We start from the raw sequence: 17645 nt of genomic DNA, 5'->3' as shown, positions 1-17645 counted from the left end.
AGTTTGTCCTTGTTATGCATATCAGAAAATATACTGGAATTTAGGAGTAATCTATTTTCAAAGCTTTATTTGACTTTACTGAAAATGACACTGCAGCATCGGTGGTTTATTTTACCAAAGCGACTACCAAATAGAGTCACATATTGTGTATACTTAATTTTAAGTTTGGTATTATAGACTTAATAGAAGGCCCTTTTAGTCCACCCAAGGATTAAAACAATATACTTCAAAACAAAGTTAGGATTCATGCTTTAGCTCCACTTAAAGGAAAAAATCAACATGAAGACTACTTTCGACACACTCTGAGCAAGCGTCCAGGTCTGCAGTGCTCCTTAAGGGCTTGCAACTGGCCATTTTAATTGCTCCAAGATTGAATCTGTGGAAAAGCGTGACTTAAAATGTCCTCATTAAAGTTTAAGCTCATTCGTTTTCATAGGGGGGCGTAAGCAGCTCTGTTCATGGCTGCCTTTTAGTGCTTGCATGTTTTGTTTCGGAATTCATGTTTTTGGAAATATGTTAATCTGAAGCGACTGAGAAATACTAGTTTTTCCACCTGTTGATTATCGTCTTTAATTTGTGTTATTTGGATCCTAAAAACAGCTTTTCCTCCTGCATGTCCATGACTTCAATAAATAAATAAAAAATACAACATCCCGATTAACAGTGGCACGTTGCTAAGAAGACAATATAAAGTGGTTTAAATTAAAGGTTTGTCATCAATTATTTACTATATTTCATACAATCAAACCCGATAATACAACATATATCGAACACTGTCATGTCTGTGTGATCATGTTTTGTTTTAGTTATGTTCGGTTTTGTTTTTGGACTATTTGTGCACTCTTGTTTTGTCACCATGACGACCGATTAGTTGCACCTGTTTTCACGTTCGGTCTCACACACCTGTTGTCAATCATGTCGGTAGTATTTAAGTTAATTGTTTTCAGGTAGTCTGCCTGGCAACACACTCTTTATCGTCACTCTGCATAATGCATACCTGCCAACTACTCCGGTTTTCCCGTAGTTAGTACGGTTTTCATCAACCTATTCCGGGTTACGGTTGCAGTGATAAAAAATACGGATTTTCATTAATTAAAAAAAAATATTTTTTTAAAAGTTTTATTCACGAAATCGCGTAACAACAATGACAATCGACACTGCTTCCCGTAACTTCCTATCGAGCCATTCCGAATGCCATGCGCGAGGCTATTTATAGCACCGCTGCCAAGCACGAGGCCATTGTTTCCAAACGAGCGAACGATCATGGAATCAGCCGGAGAAAAATCGCAAACGAGTCTTAAACCCGAATATTCAAAAGCCTATCCGGGAATAATTATCCGTTCCAAAAAGGGTGAAAACTACGCGAATTGCACCTTGTGCAGACAAGATTTTTCGATCGGACACGGAGGAATTAGCGATGTAAAAGACCACGTTGGGACAAAAAAACACAAGTCTAATGCCGTTGCTAGCGATACAAGTGGAAAACTTTCAACGTTTTTCGTCGCCCTTATCATAAAGTTACCATATCATTTTTGCAGTATGATCAATCTGATAGAATAAATTTGGATTTTAGCCACAAAAAGGTAATGACACCAATGTTATCTTTTGGAATTGTTTAGTACTGTTATACTGTTAAAAGTGTTTATACTATTTATGCTTTCAAGTCCAAGTTGAAGAAATCTTGTTAAATGTTGACAGCATAACTACCAAAATACAGAAGTATGTCCTTAATATTTTTGCAGTGCTATTTCTGTTGAAAAGTTAAAATGATTACATTAGAGATGTGATGTGCCACTTTTCAAGTGTCTGATGGCTTAAATTAATTTTCATTAATTTTTCGTATTTTGAATTCTTTTGAAAGGCTTACAAAAAAACTACATCTGAATTGTAATTCCATGCTATTGACAGGACTATTAATTTTAATGAAGTTAGCTTACCATGTTTACAGTATGATAATTGTGATAGAAATGTGAATTTTAGGCACAGAATATTTTTTACAATTGAACAAGGCAGTAGATTATACAAGCTTGGACAGAAAGTTGATAATGACACCAATTTTTTTTTTATTTTTTTTTTTTTTTTTTTTTTTTTTTTTATGTCCTGTCCAGCTTCTCAGGCAAATCATATAGTTGATGTAGATGCCCATGTCGGCTGTTCAGATTTACTTTACAAAAGAGAAGTGTAGGATACTTCTCTTGTTGCCTTATTTGTATTTGACTTTATTAAATGTATTTATATTATCATTTAGTGCAGCCGGGCCGGAGCAGGAGGGGATAGAAAGAGAAAAAAAAATAAGACAGAGGGGGAAATTGTGGGGACAAGAGGGGGATTAGACAGAGAGACAACAACAGCAAACAACAACAACAACAACAATAGAGCAACATCAGCAAATATGACATGTACAAATATGATGGTAAAAGTAATAGCAAATAAGCAGTTAGCGAAAAATAAAAAATAATACAGAAATGACAATGAGCATTATTACACTACAAATGGATCAATACAAATACCAATAGAAATAGCGCTATTGATAATGAACAATACCAATAATTTACCTTTATTATCAACAATACAGTTGTTTAAATGCAACAATACATATACGTAATGATAACTTGAGATACGAAAGAATGCAGAAAAATGGAGGGGGAGAAAGAGAAGCAACCTACATTAACCTTGTAGATTGTTATAGTCACAATAGGTTAAGCTTTGTCAGTGTGCCATGTGTTACACCCAGTTTACCCTAGGGCAACAACGTTAATATATGTTTGATGAAACGTGATTATGTGCATGAGTGTAAGTATGCATATGTACTTGTATATGTACAGAATGTGTATATGTGTTTGTACAATGAATGTATATGTACAGAATGTGTATATGTGTTTGTACAGTGAATGTATATGTACAGTATGTGTATGTGTATGTTTGTATATTGAATGTGCGTGTGGATGTACGAACATTAGGTAGGTAAATATGTACTGTATTTGTGTATGTATGTGGGAGCGTAGGTACCTATGTACGTATGTGAGCATACGTGAATTTGCATGTACAATACATTCGACTCCCAGAGTGCGTGGGAGCCAGAGCACGGCCCCATCACCCCCGAGAGCCCAACCCACAAACAGGAGGCGTGGTGCCCAGGGAACCAGGGACCACCGCCCCCACGCAGCCAAGCCGGCCAGCGACAGGAACCCCAGAGCCCGACCCACCGTACCGCCCACAAGGGCCAGCAGCAGGCCGCAGACAGACGCACCCGGCGGAGGACAGGGCACGAGAAAAGCAGGGGACAGCCAGACCCCAAGCCAGCGAGAGACCACACCCCACACGGGCAGAAAGGCGAGACGCCCCGCCCGAAGGACCCAGAGACTCCCCGCAACCGGACGGGAAGACCGCCCCCGCCCCACCGGCAACCGGGCCCCCACGAGCCCACCCCCCACCCCCGGAGAGCGCGGCGAGGCCAGCCCCCGGCCACCCCACCCAAACCGGCCGCCGCAGGACCACCCAGGCACAGGGCCACGGGAACCACCCACCCCACCCGCAGGGACCCCAACGATGGAGATGGAACAACCAGCAACCGCCCCGCCGAGCCCCCCCCCTGAGGGAGGGGAAAAATTAAAAAATAATATTAATAAAATATATTTTAAAAATAAATAAATAAATTAATTAATTAATTAATTAATTAAAAAAAAAAAGAATTAAAAGAAGATCACAGACATGCTGACAAACAAGGTCACTACCCCAGCAACTGGCCGACTCGCAGCACCTCGGAATACCTTGCAGCACCAAGCTACCACAATAGACGCAGGGACTAGGCCCAACAGGCCCCAACCAAGACGGGCACCCGGAAGGGATGGACAGCGGGACCCAGGAGCTCCAGACACGCAGTTCGGATGCAGTAGCCTGAGGCGTCGACCCCCGTCTGACAGGCAGGCCCAGAGCGTACCCCCAGAAATATACATACATACACACATACACATACACATACACACATACACGTATACATACCCACACATACACATATATACATATACATACACATATGTACACATACACATATATAAACATACATACATACACACACATATACATACATATACACAGTTCGTCAGCCCCGACAGCCATCACGCGCGCGCGCTGCCACCAGTCACAACATCAGCCACACCCCTGCACCAGACCCAGCAGCCACGGGCGCCCACACCACAAACAAACGGCAGCAGAAACAGCAGCCGCAATAACCCCAGACAGCCAGCACCAGCCAATCAAATTAAAGCGATCAAAGAAAAACTGCGACCAGCAACCACACGCCACCAGGGCCACGGAGACCAGCCGGCGCCAGCCCGCCGGTCAGCCCGAACGCCAACACGCAAACAAGAGACACCAACAACCCCCCCAACCAAAAGGCCCCCCACTCCAACCCAAACCCGCACAAACACACCACCGCCCAAACAACCGGGACACAGCATCCAGACCAGACACGGGGGCTGCGCCGCCACCACACCAAGTCACCAACAGAGACCCCACAGCGCAAGGTCGGGCCACACGGGCACGGACCCCATCCAACAGGAAGTGAGACCCGCGCGACGCCACACACAAATAAATAATAAGATTAAAAAAAAATGAAATAAAATAAAAATAAAAAAATAATATAAAAAATAAAATTTAAAAAATAAAATAAAATAAAAATGAGTAATAATAAAAATAAAAATAATAAATACATTAAAAATAAAAAATATATATATAACAATAATAAATGAATAAAAGCCTGGCAGGCCACCAGACCGTAGTCCCCGCCGGCCGACGAGGCAATGAGGGGTGCGCCGAACCCCAAACCCCCCATGCATGTGTACAAGGCCCCCAGAGTGTCTACTGTGTAGTTAAAATTAGGAGGTCAGCCGTTACAGCCGACCTCCAGTCCCTATTGATGTGTGTACTGTAGCGTGAGTGAGATATGTATGCTTGTGGGAACTAATAATGCGATTAAAATTGGGGGACATCAAGGTCATGGTGGGTCCCAACCAAACCAAGCCCCCCAAATCCTAAGTGTCTAATATGCAGCTAAGATTGAGGGATGGACGAGCAGGGGACAAGAAAGGAGGACTGGAGCCCCATTGGAGGCATCCTCAACCCCCCGCCATGCCTCCCCGCAGGACAATCCCCAAAGTCCTATATATGTGTGACTGTGTGCGCTATAAGTAGGAGGAGTAGAGGGCCCGGACATCCCCCCAGTCCACGCGGCCGACAACCAGGAACTACGGCCAGGAGGCCGCCACCCCCCGCCACAGCCCGTGACCCACACCAGACCACTTTGACGTGACGCCACGCGAGCCCCTCCCCCCGCCAAACAAAGCCAGCCCCCGCCCGCCCCAACCCAACCCTGCAGAGCCTATACCGGCAACCAAACGCAGAGAAACCGCACAGCCCCCACGCCCAATGCAAACACCGCATCCCGGCCATCCACACAGCAACGTGCCCATACGAGTCCCGGCCAGGGGAAGGAGCCCCCCAACGGGGGAAGAAGCCAATGCATCCCGTCCGCCTGCCAGCCCCCAAACCAGCCGGCAAGCCAACGCCAGCCATTCCCACAACCCCACAAGCGCACAGACACCAGCCACAGTCCCCCAACCACTCCAACCCAACACAGCGATGCCAACCGCTGGTATCACCGCAGCAACCATCACCACCACCGCCCGTCCGCAGCGTAAACACCCGCGGCCGCCGAAACCAAAACAAAAAAGCGACCGACCCCGTAAACCACAACAACGCACACCCCCGGCTACCACCGAGGCCACCAACCCACCTACCCCAACTCATCCACAGCCAGGCCAATTGAGCCACCGGACATCCACACCCATGCACACACCTACACATTCATATACACATACATACACACATACATATATGCATATACATATACATACACATACACACATTTCCACACGTATGCATATACATATAAACATACACTTCCACACATATATACACATTAATACACCCACACACATATACATAAGCCCACATATACACAAACACATACATACACAACACACACAAAAAAAAAATAAAAAAATAAAAAAATAAAAAAAATTAAAAAAAAAAAAAAAATTAAAAAAAAAATAAATAAATAAAAAAATAAACCCTTTAAATAAAATAAAATAAATAAAAATAAACAAGAGGCCTGGTCGCCAACAGTGCCCAACGCCACCAAACCCCGCAGCCCCTCCCGCACGTCCAGGCCCCCCCCGCCCACCACCCACCAGGCATCCCATCCGGCAAAAAGCCATAAGGGCCCAGCCCTGCGTCCACAGCCGGCATGCCACGGCACCTCAGCAGACCCGGCGCCGCGATCAGCAATACACACCGGGGCAGCGACACATACATATGTACCTACATACATACACACAGATTTCACCATACATATATACAAACGTACACACACCCACATACACGCGTACCCATATATAATTTAACAGAATAAGTTAAATATATTAAATAGATTAAAAAAAATAAAATAAATAAATAAATAATAATAATAATAATAATAATTATATATATATATATATATATATACATACATACACACATACATATATATATATACACATACATACACATACATATATACATACATACATACATACATTCATACATACATACATATATACATACATACATATACATACATACACATACATACATACATATATATATATATATATACACATAAAATAAATTAAAATAAATAAATCAATCAATCTTTATTTATATAGCCCTAAATCACAAGTGTCTCAAAGGGCTGCACAAGCCACAACGACATCCTCGGTACAAAGCCCACATACGGGCAAGGAAAAACTCACCCCAGTGGGACGTCGATGTGAATGACTATGAGAAACCTTGGAGAGGACCGCATATGTGGGTAACCCCCCCCCTCTAGGGGAGACCGAAAGCAATGGATGTCGAGTGGGTCTGACATAATATTGTGAGAGTCCAGTCCATAGTGGATCCAACATAATAGTAAGAGTCCAGTCCATAGTGGGGCCAGCAGGACACCATCCCGAGCGGAGACGGGTCAGCAGCGTAGATAAGATAAATAAAATTAATAAAAAAATAAGGGCAGAGTAAAACACAGGAGGGGGACTCCCGCAGGGTAGTCGGGCAGCACCGCCGGGGCCCCAACAAGGGAGGCAAGCAGTCCCCCCAACCCGGCACCAGGCAGGCCCGCACAACCGCAGCGCAGGGCGACCCCGGGCAGACCCCGCCCCGCGCCCCAGGGGAAGGAGGAAGCCCACGGACAACCGGAGCCAGCGGGGCACGAGCCGACCCCCGCCCGACAGCGGCAAGACCCCAGCCCCACGGGCGCAACCCCCCGCCCAACCACCCACGGGAGGGACAGCCCCCCCAACCAACCCAAGGCGGCCGACCAATTTTTTTTTTAATGGAATTGTTTAGTACTGTTTTACCATTTGTTTACTGTAAAAAGTGTTTATACTGTTTATACTTTCAATTAACAAATTGAAGTCTTGTGAAAGGTTGACAGGATAACTGGCATTAACTGTCAAAATAATTTCAAACTATTGAAGTTAGCTTACAGAATAAACATGTCAATCAACCCATATGATTTTTACTGTAATATTTTTGTTTTGAAAAGTCACTGTGACTGATAGAAAAGTGATGGTTTTAGCAACATTTTAACCTGTCTGAATGCTAATAATCATTTTGCGTCGGGGGGTGATCCCCCCACCAGGACTTTGTCCTGGACTTACCGGGGCCTGCGGCCCCTGGACCCTGGCTACTAGGTTTTTCTGATTTCAAAAGTTGGCAGGTATGATAATGGCATGTTCACAGTCCCATACCAAGTAAGTTTTTGTTTCATTGTTCACAGTTTCTGCCTTTGTGCAAGTTTTGTTTTCATTAGCCAAGTTTTTTACCTCCGCCATTGTGCGCGCCTTTCGTTTGTACTTTTTTTGAGTTAGAATTAAAATGTATTCACCTTCACGCCATGTCTGGTCCAAATCATTTGCAACACGGGAGAACAAACCACGCCAAAGTCCTAGTCATGACAGAACACAATGTAAGACTTGAAATAACATGAAAAAAATCTCTACATTGTACCGTATTTTCTGGACCATAGGTCGCACAATCTTTTTTCATATATAAGGCGCATTAAAGGAGTCTAAATGTAAAAGACTTCCCTGTGGTCTACATCAGTGGTCCCCAACCACCGGGCCGTGGCCCGGTACCGGTCCGTGGATCGATTGGTAATATATATATATTTTTTTATATTTAAGAATTAATATTTTTATAGTCCGACATACAAACTTGGAAATAATTTCCCACAGTGAAGTTGCGGACATACTAGCAGCAAGCTTGTTGGTCTATTGAGCACGGCGCAGTTTGCTGGTATAATCATCGGCAGAAAAAAAACAATAGCGATGTGGTACCATGTCACAATTTTTAGGCTAATGTCAGTTGATATCAGTCGACCGATATTATCCGACATCGCTATGCGTAACAAACAAATGAAGGACGGTGTAGAAACAGTTAGTGTATAGTGAATATGCACTCTTGAACAGGTGGGTTTTGATCCTGGAATTGAAGGTAGTCAATATTCCAGATGGTGGTTAAGAGCTCCAGAGTTTGGGAACAGAGTGACTTCAAAGCTTAAATAAGATCCTTAACCAGCTGCTGTCTTGTGATTGTGGGCTTGTTCTTCACCTTTATCAGAATAATCCTTATCCAATGGGAAATCTTGCATGGAGCTCTAGAGTGAGGGCAGTTGACTGTTATTTGGTATTTCTTCTATTTGTTATGAATTATTACGCCAATAGTGGTGCCCTTCTCAAAAAGCTTCTTGTTGATGGTCTTGTAGCCTATTAAAGTCTTGTGCAGGTCTACAATTTGAGGTCATTTTACAGCTCCTTGTCTTGTTGGTGGAGAGTGGTGAGTGGAAGACATTGTTTCTGTGACAGTTGTGTCTTTTATACATAACGGGCTGTGAGGGCCAGAATGCCTGCTGGTTGGTAGGGGATAAACTACATAGAATAGAATAGAGTTTTACTGTCATTATTACAGTGAACAGGTTCAAAGAACAACAAAATTGGAGCAGATCCCCTAAGGTGCATACACAATAATTTAGTAATATAAATAGTAAAAAAGATAAGAAATAAGATATGTATCTATATATACAAACCCCGTTTCCATATGAGTTGGGAAATTGTGTTAGATGTAAATATAAACGGAATACAAATACTTTTCAACCCATATTCAATTGAATGCACTACAAAGACAAGATATTTGATGTTCAAACTCATAAACTTTTTTTTTTTTTTGCAAATAAAAATTCACTTAGAATTTCATGGCTGCAACACGTGTCAAAGTAGTTGGGAAAGGGCATGTTCACCACTGTGTTACATGGCCTTTCCTTTTAACAACACTCAGTAAACGTTTGGGAACTGAGGAGACACATTTTTGAAGCTTCTCAGGTGGAAATCTTTCCCATTCTTGCTTGATGTACAGCTTAAGTTGTCCAACAGTCCGGGGGTCTCCGTTGTGGTATTTTAGGCTTCATGCGCCACACATTTTCAATGGGAGACAGGTCTGGACTACAGGCAGGCCAGTCTAGTACCCGCACTCTTTTACTATGAAGCCACGTTGATGTAACACGTGGCTTGGCATTGTCTTGCTGAAATAAGCAGGGGCGTCCATGGTAACGTTGCTTGGATGGCAACATATGTTGCTCCAAAACCTGTATGTACCTTTCAGCATTAATGGCGCCTTCACAGATGTGTAAGTTACCCATGTTAAAGTTAAAAGTTAAAGTACCAATGATTGTCACACACACACTAGGTGTGGCGAAATTATTCTCTGCATTTGACCCATCACCCTTGATCACCCCCTGGGAGGTGAGGGGAGCAGTGGGCAGCAGCGGTGGCTGCGCCCGGGAATCATTTTTGGTGACTTAACCCCCAATTCCAACCCTTGATACTGAGTGCCAAGCAGGGAGGTAATGGGTCCCATTTTTATAGTCTTTGGTATGACTCGGCCGGGATTTGAACTCCCAACCTACCGATCTCAGGACGGACACTCTAACGACTAGGCCACTGAGTAGGTAGGTGTCTTGGGTACTAATACACCCCCATACCATCACAGAGGCTGGCTTTTCAACTTTGCGCCTATAACAATCCGGATGGTTCTTTTCCTCTTTGGTCCGGAGGACACGACGTCCACAGTTTCCAAAAACAATTTGAAATGTGGACTCGTCATACCACAGAACACTTTTCCACTTTGTATCAGTCCACCTTAGATGAGCTCAGGCCCAGCGAAGCCGACGGCGTTTCTGGGTGTTGTTGATCAACGGTTTTCGCCTTGCGTAGGAGAGTTTTAACTTGCACTTACAGATGTAGCGACCACCTGTAGCTACTGACAGTGGGTTTCTGAAGTGTTCCTGAGCCCATGTGGTGATATCCTTTACACACTGATGTCGCTTGTTGATGCAGTACAGCCTGAGGGATCGAAGGTCACGGGTTTAGCTGCTTACATGCAGTGATTTCTCCAGATTCTCTGAACCCTTTGATGATATTATGGACCATAGATGGTGAAATCCCTAAATTCCTTGCAATAGCTGGTTGAGAAAGGTTTTTCTTAAACTGTTCAACAATTTGCTCACGCATTTGTTGACAAAGTGGTGACCCTCGCCCCATCCTTGTTTGTGAATGACTGAGCATTTCATGGAATCTACTTTTATACCCAATCATGGCACCCACCTGTTCCCAATTAGCCTGCACACCTGTGGGATGTTCCAAATAAGTGTTTGATGAGCATTCCTCAACTTTATCAGTATTTATTGCCACCTTTCCCAACTTCTTTGTCACATGTTGCTGGCATCAAATTCTAAAGTTAATGATTATTTGCAAAAAAAAAAATTGTTTGAGATTGAACATCAAATATGTTGTCTTTGTAGCATATTCAACTGAATATGGGTTGAAAATTATTTGCAAATCATTTATATTTACATCTAACACAATTTCCCAACTCATATGGAAACGGGGTTTGTATGTATATATCCACACACATGCATATATCCATACATATGCATATATATACATATACACATACAACATTATTGTACATTATAGTCCGAAAAATAAAAAGACATGACACATGAGGACATGACGGACACATTGTGCTCACTCAGGGTCTGTTTAATGCTACTATGGCTCTTGGGTAAAAACAGTTTTTTAGTCTATTTGTGCCCGCTTTTAGCACCCTATAGCGTCTGCCCGAGGGTAGCAGTTCTAGGTGGCAGTGCCCGGGGTGGAATGGGTCTTTCAGGATGCTCTGTGCTTTCCTGAGACAGCGGGAGCTGTGCAGGTCAGCCAGGGAGGGGAGGGGGCATCCGATGATCTTCTGGGCGGTGTTTACGACCCTCTGGAAGATCATCATACTTGACTTCCTAGCCATAAATGTTCTCGACTATTCATATTTTTTTAAGGGGTGAAATCATAAAAAATCAGCAGGGGATCAGATTATTATTTTCCACTCTGTACTTACAATGAAAGGCGTAAGGATTAGTATTTCATGCCAGCACTGTATCATTAGGACTCTGGAGAAGATTTTAAATATTTACTTACGAACAGGGCATAGCTGAAATTAGATATCATGTGATTAATTCTAACTCAGGGGTCCCCAAACTTTTTGATTTATGTGTATATTAGGGGTGTAACGGTACGTTTATGTGTATTGAACAGTTTTGGTACGGGGGTTCCGGTTCGGTTCGGAGGTGTACCGAACGAGTTTCCACACGGACATATTATGTAGCGTAACACACGTTGTGTAAACAATGCACACCGAGGCACAACACACGGCATGCTAGCAGCTAACGGGCTACGATAGACTGACCATACGTCCTCTTTTCACCAGACATGTCCTCTTTTGCGGGGCTGTCAGGGCGGAGTTTCTTAAATGCCTCAAATGTCCGGCATTTTGAATTAGGGTTGCGTGTATTTTCATTGTACGTTCAGGGTTAAGATGGGGTTAAAAACAAAACAAATAGTGCGAGCAGCAGCATTGGTGAGGGAGGGGCAGAGACAGAGAGCGAGAGAGAGTTATGATAAATGCGCATTCGTCGCCAGGCTCTGCTTTTTATCTATAGATTTATCACATTTAATTTTTTATTATCTATAGCAGGGGTGTCAAAAGTGTGCCATTTGCGGCCCACAGCTAATGTTTTAAAGGCCCACGGCACATTCTAAAAATACTATTAAAATAAACAAAAACATAACAAAAGTGAAATAAAAAAGCTTAAAGGTTAAATGTAATTTAGAAAAAAATTGCAATGTTGACTAATAAAACAAAGCTGTTTTTTTTTCTTTCAAACTGTCTTTGCTCAAAACATAATATTGAATAAAATCAATGTTGTTATGAATTATTGACCTATCCAAGGTTCCCATTACTTCACATCAAATATTCCACTAAGAAAAATATTTTTGGTGGAAGATTTTGCAAATTTGGTAAATAAATAACCAAAAAATGTCTATTTTGTTGTTTTCTTACTGTACCGAAAATTAACCGAACCGTGACCTCTAAACCGAGGTACGTATCGAACCGAAATTTGTGTACCGTTACCCCCCTAGTGTGTATATATATATATATATATATATAATTTTTTTTTTCTCCATTAAAATCTTAACGTTTGTACACGTTTAAAAACAATTTCAATGCTAATGCAGGTAATTTACGCTATTTGATGTAAAGCATTCTGGGAACTTTTTGGGGAATTGTACAATGACATACTTTTGACGTAACCCCAGTCACACCCCTACATTACCTACACAAATTGATCAGTGAGAAACACTGCCATGTAAAAAGGCTACCAATATCGGAAATCCTTGTCTCTGGTTTGATATTTAGGTTTTGATATACGCATCACTACTTTTCATTTTATTTCAAAGATGCTCAAGGTGGTTTGGGTAAAAGAGGTTTGTGTCGGGCAATATGACCTATGACACGATTCATTTGATTTTCCCTTCTCTGCCACCAGTCAGTTGCTGCGTGACTTTTACTCCTGCATCCCGCCTGAGAAGCTGCAGAAACAGAAGGTGACATCGATGACTGAAATTGTCGGCGGCCAACTTTTCCAGCGCCAAGGTGTGTGCTTTTTTTTTTTTTAATCCCACTTAAAGGCATTGCCTTACAGCTGCTTCCAACCACTAACAGATTGTGTGCCATGTACGACACTGAAGCACACTGGCAGACCACTCAGTCAGAAAATCCTTATAGGCATTAGTTGATTCCTACTTAATGTTTATATCCTATTGAACAGGCTGTTATATACGCAGTGAATCATTTGAGGTAGGCAAGCGATGCAGACAGCTGTTCACGCTGCTCTTTATGACCAGTAAGAGAGATCTTTGCACTAAAGGCTTTATCTTTACAAAGCTCACTGCATATTACTAATACTGTTAGGCAATGCTGCGTTCCTTCCACCGCAACCCGGATAAAGGTGTCCGACAAATGGTGGATCTGTCCTTTTAATGTTTTGATTTGGTTTACCTCGCTAAGCCGGTACGTTGGCCTCAAAGTACTCCGTTCAAACCATTAAATAATAAACATACTTAGTAGTTGTGGTTTAGTTGCACTAATGCTACGCTCGGTAATCTTAATATGACAACGGTAGCCTGGGTGAAAAGTCACATTGACGTTATGTTTCTGTATGCAGATTAAAATCCGCTTTTACTCGCTGCAGAATTCTGACGAAGTGATCTGCGTAAGAGAAACTATATATGTGTTTTTCATAAGGTCTTCTTTTTTGAGTGGCAACTACAGAGAGAATTTTAAGATCAGAGTTTATTTTTTTGGAATCCAGGTTCTTTCTTGATGGCAAAACAAGTCTGGTTATTTGTTCCTGCTTCATGGAACATTAAAGGGGCTGTTGCAACTTTTTCAAACCAAAGAATATAACAAGAACACCACCAGCTTTCTTATGTTACCGTTAGTGGTTGAAGAGAACATATTTGATAAATGTTTATTTGTCACAATTACAACTTAAACTTCCCCACAGACGAATATTGGCCTTGATTGACTTAAAAAATGTCCCCCCACACACAAGCCCATAGTATAAATAGGAAGGGAATTCATACAGCACCATTTGTTGGGGTTTACCTGACACATGGAATGTGACAAATATCCACTTTATTCGCCAGATACCTTAAAATGTGTTTTTTTGAAATTCCAACTTTGACCACACCTCCAGTTGCTATGTAGAGTGACGCTTGCAATCATTTTTTAATCCCCCCTCTTCCTCTCACATGAGATGGGCAGGGTTGGGGGGGGGCAGGGTTTGGTGGTAGCGGGGGGTGTATATTGTAGCGTCCTGGAAGAGTTAGTGCTGCAAGGGGTTCTGGGTATTTGTTCTGTTGTGTTTATGTTGTGTTACGGTGCGGATGTTCTCCCGAAATGTGTTTGTCATTCTTGTTTGGTGTGGATTCACAGTGTGGCGCATATTTGTAACAGTGTTAAAGTTGTTTATTCATTCATCGGCAGTCCGCCTTATGCACCCTATGCGCCCTATGGTCCGAAAAATACGGTATTTGTTCCTCATCAATCAATGATCAATCAATGTTTATTTCTATAGCCCTAAATCACAAAGGGCTGCACAAGCCACAACGACATCCTCGGTTCAGATCCCACATCAGGGCAAGGAAAAACTCAACCCAGTTGGATGACAATGAGAAACCTTGGAAAGGACCGCAGATTTGGGTGACCGGTGCAATGGACGTCGAGTGCATCTAGTATAATATTGTGAAAGTTCAGTCCACAGTGGATCTAACATAATAGTGTGAGAATCCAGTCCATAGTGGATCTAATATAATAGTGTGAGAGTCCAGTCCATAGTGGATCAAACATAATAGTGTGAGAGTCCAGTCCATAGTGGATCTAGCATAATATTGTGAGAGTCCAGTCCATAGTGGATCTAACATAATAGTGTGAGAGTCCAGTCCATAGTGGATCTAATATAATAGTGTGAGAGTCCAGTCCATAGTGGATCAAACATAATAGTGTGAGAGTCCAGTCCATAGTGGATCTAGCATAATATTGTGAGAGTCCAGTCCATAGTGGATCTAACATAATAGTGTGAGAGTCCAGTCCATAGTGGATCTAATATAATAGTGTGAGAGTCCAGTCCATAGTGGATCTAACATGATAGTGTGAGAGTCCAGTCCATAGTGGATCTAGCATAATATTGTGAGAGTCCAGTCCATAGTGGATCTAACATAATAGTGTGAGAATCCAGTCCATAGTGGATCTAATATAATAGTGTGAGAGTCCAGTCCATAGTGGATCTAACATAATAGTGTGAGAGTCCAGTCCATAGTGGATCTAGCATAATATTGTGAGAGTCCAGTCCATAGTGGATCTAACATAATAGTGTGAGAGTCCAGTCCATAGTGGATCTAACATAATAGTGTGAAAGTCCAGTCCATAGTGGATCTAACATAATAGTGAGAGTCCAGTCCATAGTGGATCTAACATAATAGTGTGAGAGTCCAGTCCATAGTGGATCTAACATAATAGTGTGAGAATCCAGTCCATAGTGGATCTAACATAATAGTGAGAGTCCAGTCCATAGTGGATCTAACATAATAGTGTGAGAGTCCAGTCCATAGTGGATCTAGCATAATATTGTGAGAGTCCAGTCCATAGTGGATCTAACATAATAGTGTGAAAGTCCAGTCCATAGTGGATCTAACATAATATTGTGAGTGTCCAGTCCATAGTGGATCTAACATAATAGTGTGAGAGTCCAGTCCATAGTGGATCTAACATAATAGTGTGAGAGTCCAGTCCATAGTGGATCTAACATAATAGTGTGAGAATCCAGTCCATAGTGGATCTAACATAATAGTGAGAGTCCAGTCCATAGTGGATCTAACATAATAGTGTGAGAGTCCAGTCCATAGTGGATCTAGCATAATATTGTGAGAGTCCAGTCCATAGTGGATCTAACATAATAGTGTGAAAGTCCAGTCCATAGTGGATCTAACATAATATTGTGAGAGTCCAGTCCATAGTGGATCTAACATAATAGTGTGAGAGTCCAGTCCATAGTGGATCTAACATAATAGTGTGAGAGTCCAGTTCATAGTGGATCTAGCATAATATTGTGAGAGTCCAGTCCATAGTGGATCTAACATAATAGTGTGAGAGTCCAGTCCATAGTGGATCTAACATAATAGTGTGAGAATCCAGTCCACAGTGGATTTAATATAATAGTGTGAGAGTCCAGTCCATAGTGGATCTAACATAATAGTGTGAAAGTCCAGTCCATAGTGGATCTAACATAATATTGTGAGAGTCCAGTCCATAGTGGATCCTAACATAATAGTGTGAGAGTCCAGTCCATAGTGGATCTAACATAATATTGTGAGAGTCCAGTCCATAGTGGATCCTAACATAATAGTGTGAGAGTCCAGTCCATAGTGGATCTAACATAATAGAGAGTCCAGTCCATAGTGGATCTAACATAATAGTGAGAGTCCAGTCCATAGTGGAGCTAGCATAATAGTGTGAGAGTCCAGTCCATAGTGGATCTAACATAATAGTGAGAGTCCAGTCCATAGTGGAGCTAGCATAATAGTGTGAGAGTTCAGTCCATAGTGGATCCAACATAAGCTATACAAATGAAGTGAAGAGGGAAAACTCAGTTATTCACACATTTTGTGGTGTATGACAAGTTGTTTCTTCAAGCAAGATGAAATTTGGTGTTTAAATTAAATTAAGCTGCTTATATAGGACACGGGGTGTATACAGGAAATGAGGACAACACAAGGGTTAAGTGCACAGGAAGCCAGTGCAGGTGAGCCAGTATAGGTATATATATAGGTATATATGTATATAAGGTATATACAGTATAGGTACATATATATGTATATATGTATAAAAGGTATATACAGTATAGGCGTAATATGATCAAACTTTCTTGTTCTTGTCAAAAGTCTAGCAGCCGTATTTTGTACCAACCGTAATTTTTTAATGCTAGACATAGGGAGACCCGAAAATAATATGTTACAGTAATCGAGACGTAACGAACGCATGAATAATGATCTCAGCGTCGCTAGTGGACAAAATGGAACAAATTTTAGCGATATTATGGAGATGAAAGAAAGGTCGTTTTAGTAACACTCTTAATGTGTGACTCAAACGAGAGAGTTGGTGGAAGATAATACCCACATTCTTTACCGAGTCGCCTTGTGTAATTGTTTGGTTGTCAAATGTTAAGGTGGTATTATTAAATAGGTGTCGGTGTCTAGCAGGACCGATAATCAGCATTTCTTAACAGCTTATAGATGACTACTGGGCTTATTGGTGACTAGGAGGAAAGCTCATCATCTTTGTTGCCGTGGTTTGACTTTGTCCTCAGCTGTGGCACGTTCTCCACCCCGACAGAGAATGTCAGAAACTCAATTGCAAACCGAAAATGAGGACATCGTTCATGTCGGCAGTAGTTGCAGCGCGGTGCATATTAATGTCGTGGGTGATACCTGCCAAAGGAGAATTTACGTTTACGGTAAACAAGACGGGAATTGTTTTCAGAGCACTTCAGTCTGACATTTTTGCGCCACACCTTTCACTTTGGGCCTCTCCGTGAAAAT

At 42.1% G+C, this 17645-nt stretch overlaps 1 protein-coding gene across 2 annotated transcripts in view; it reads left to right on the top strand.

The window, feature by feature from the left end:
- Positions 1-17645, top strand: part of dock2-like (dedicator of cytokinesis protein 2) — a 399373-nt gene that overhangs the window by 137511 nt on the left and 244217 nt on the right. For both annotated transcript variants that reach the window (XM_072912417.1, XM_061930395.2), the window contains exon 24: positions 13034-13140. In XM_072912417.1, the coding sequence (XP_072768518.1) occupies positions 13034-13140 (107 nt within the window). The remainder of the gene's footprint in view (positions 1-13033; positions 13141-17645) is intronic.

The sequence above is a fragment of the Nerophis lumbriciformis genome, linkage group LG36 (genome assembly GCF_033978685.3).
Source record: "Nerophis lumbriciformis linkage group LG36, RoL_Nlum_v2.1, whole genome shotgun sequence".
NCBI lineage: Eukaryota > Metazoa > Chordata > Actinopteri > Syngnathiformes > Syngnathidae > Nerophis > Nerophis lumbriciformis.
Note: the sequence above shows the minus strand (reverse complement) of the source record. Positions and strands in the feature narration are given on the sequence as shown.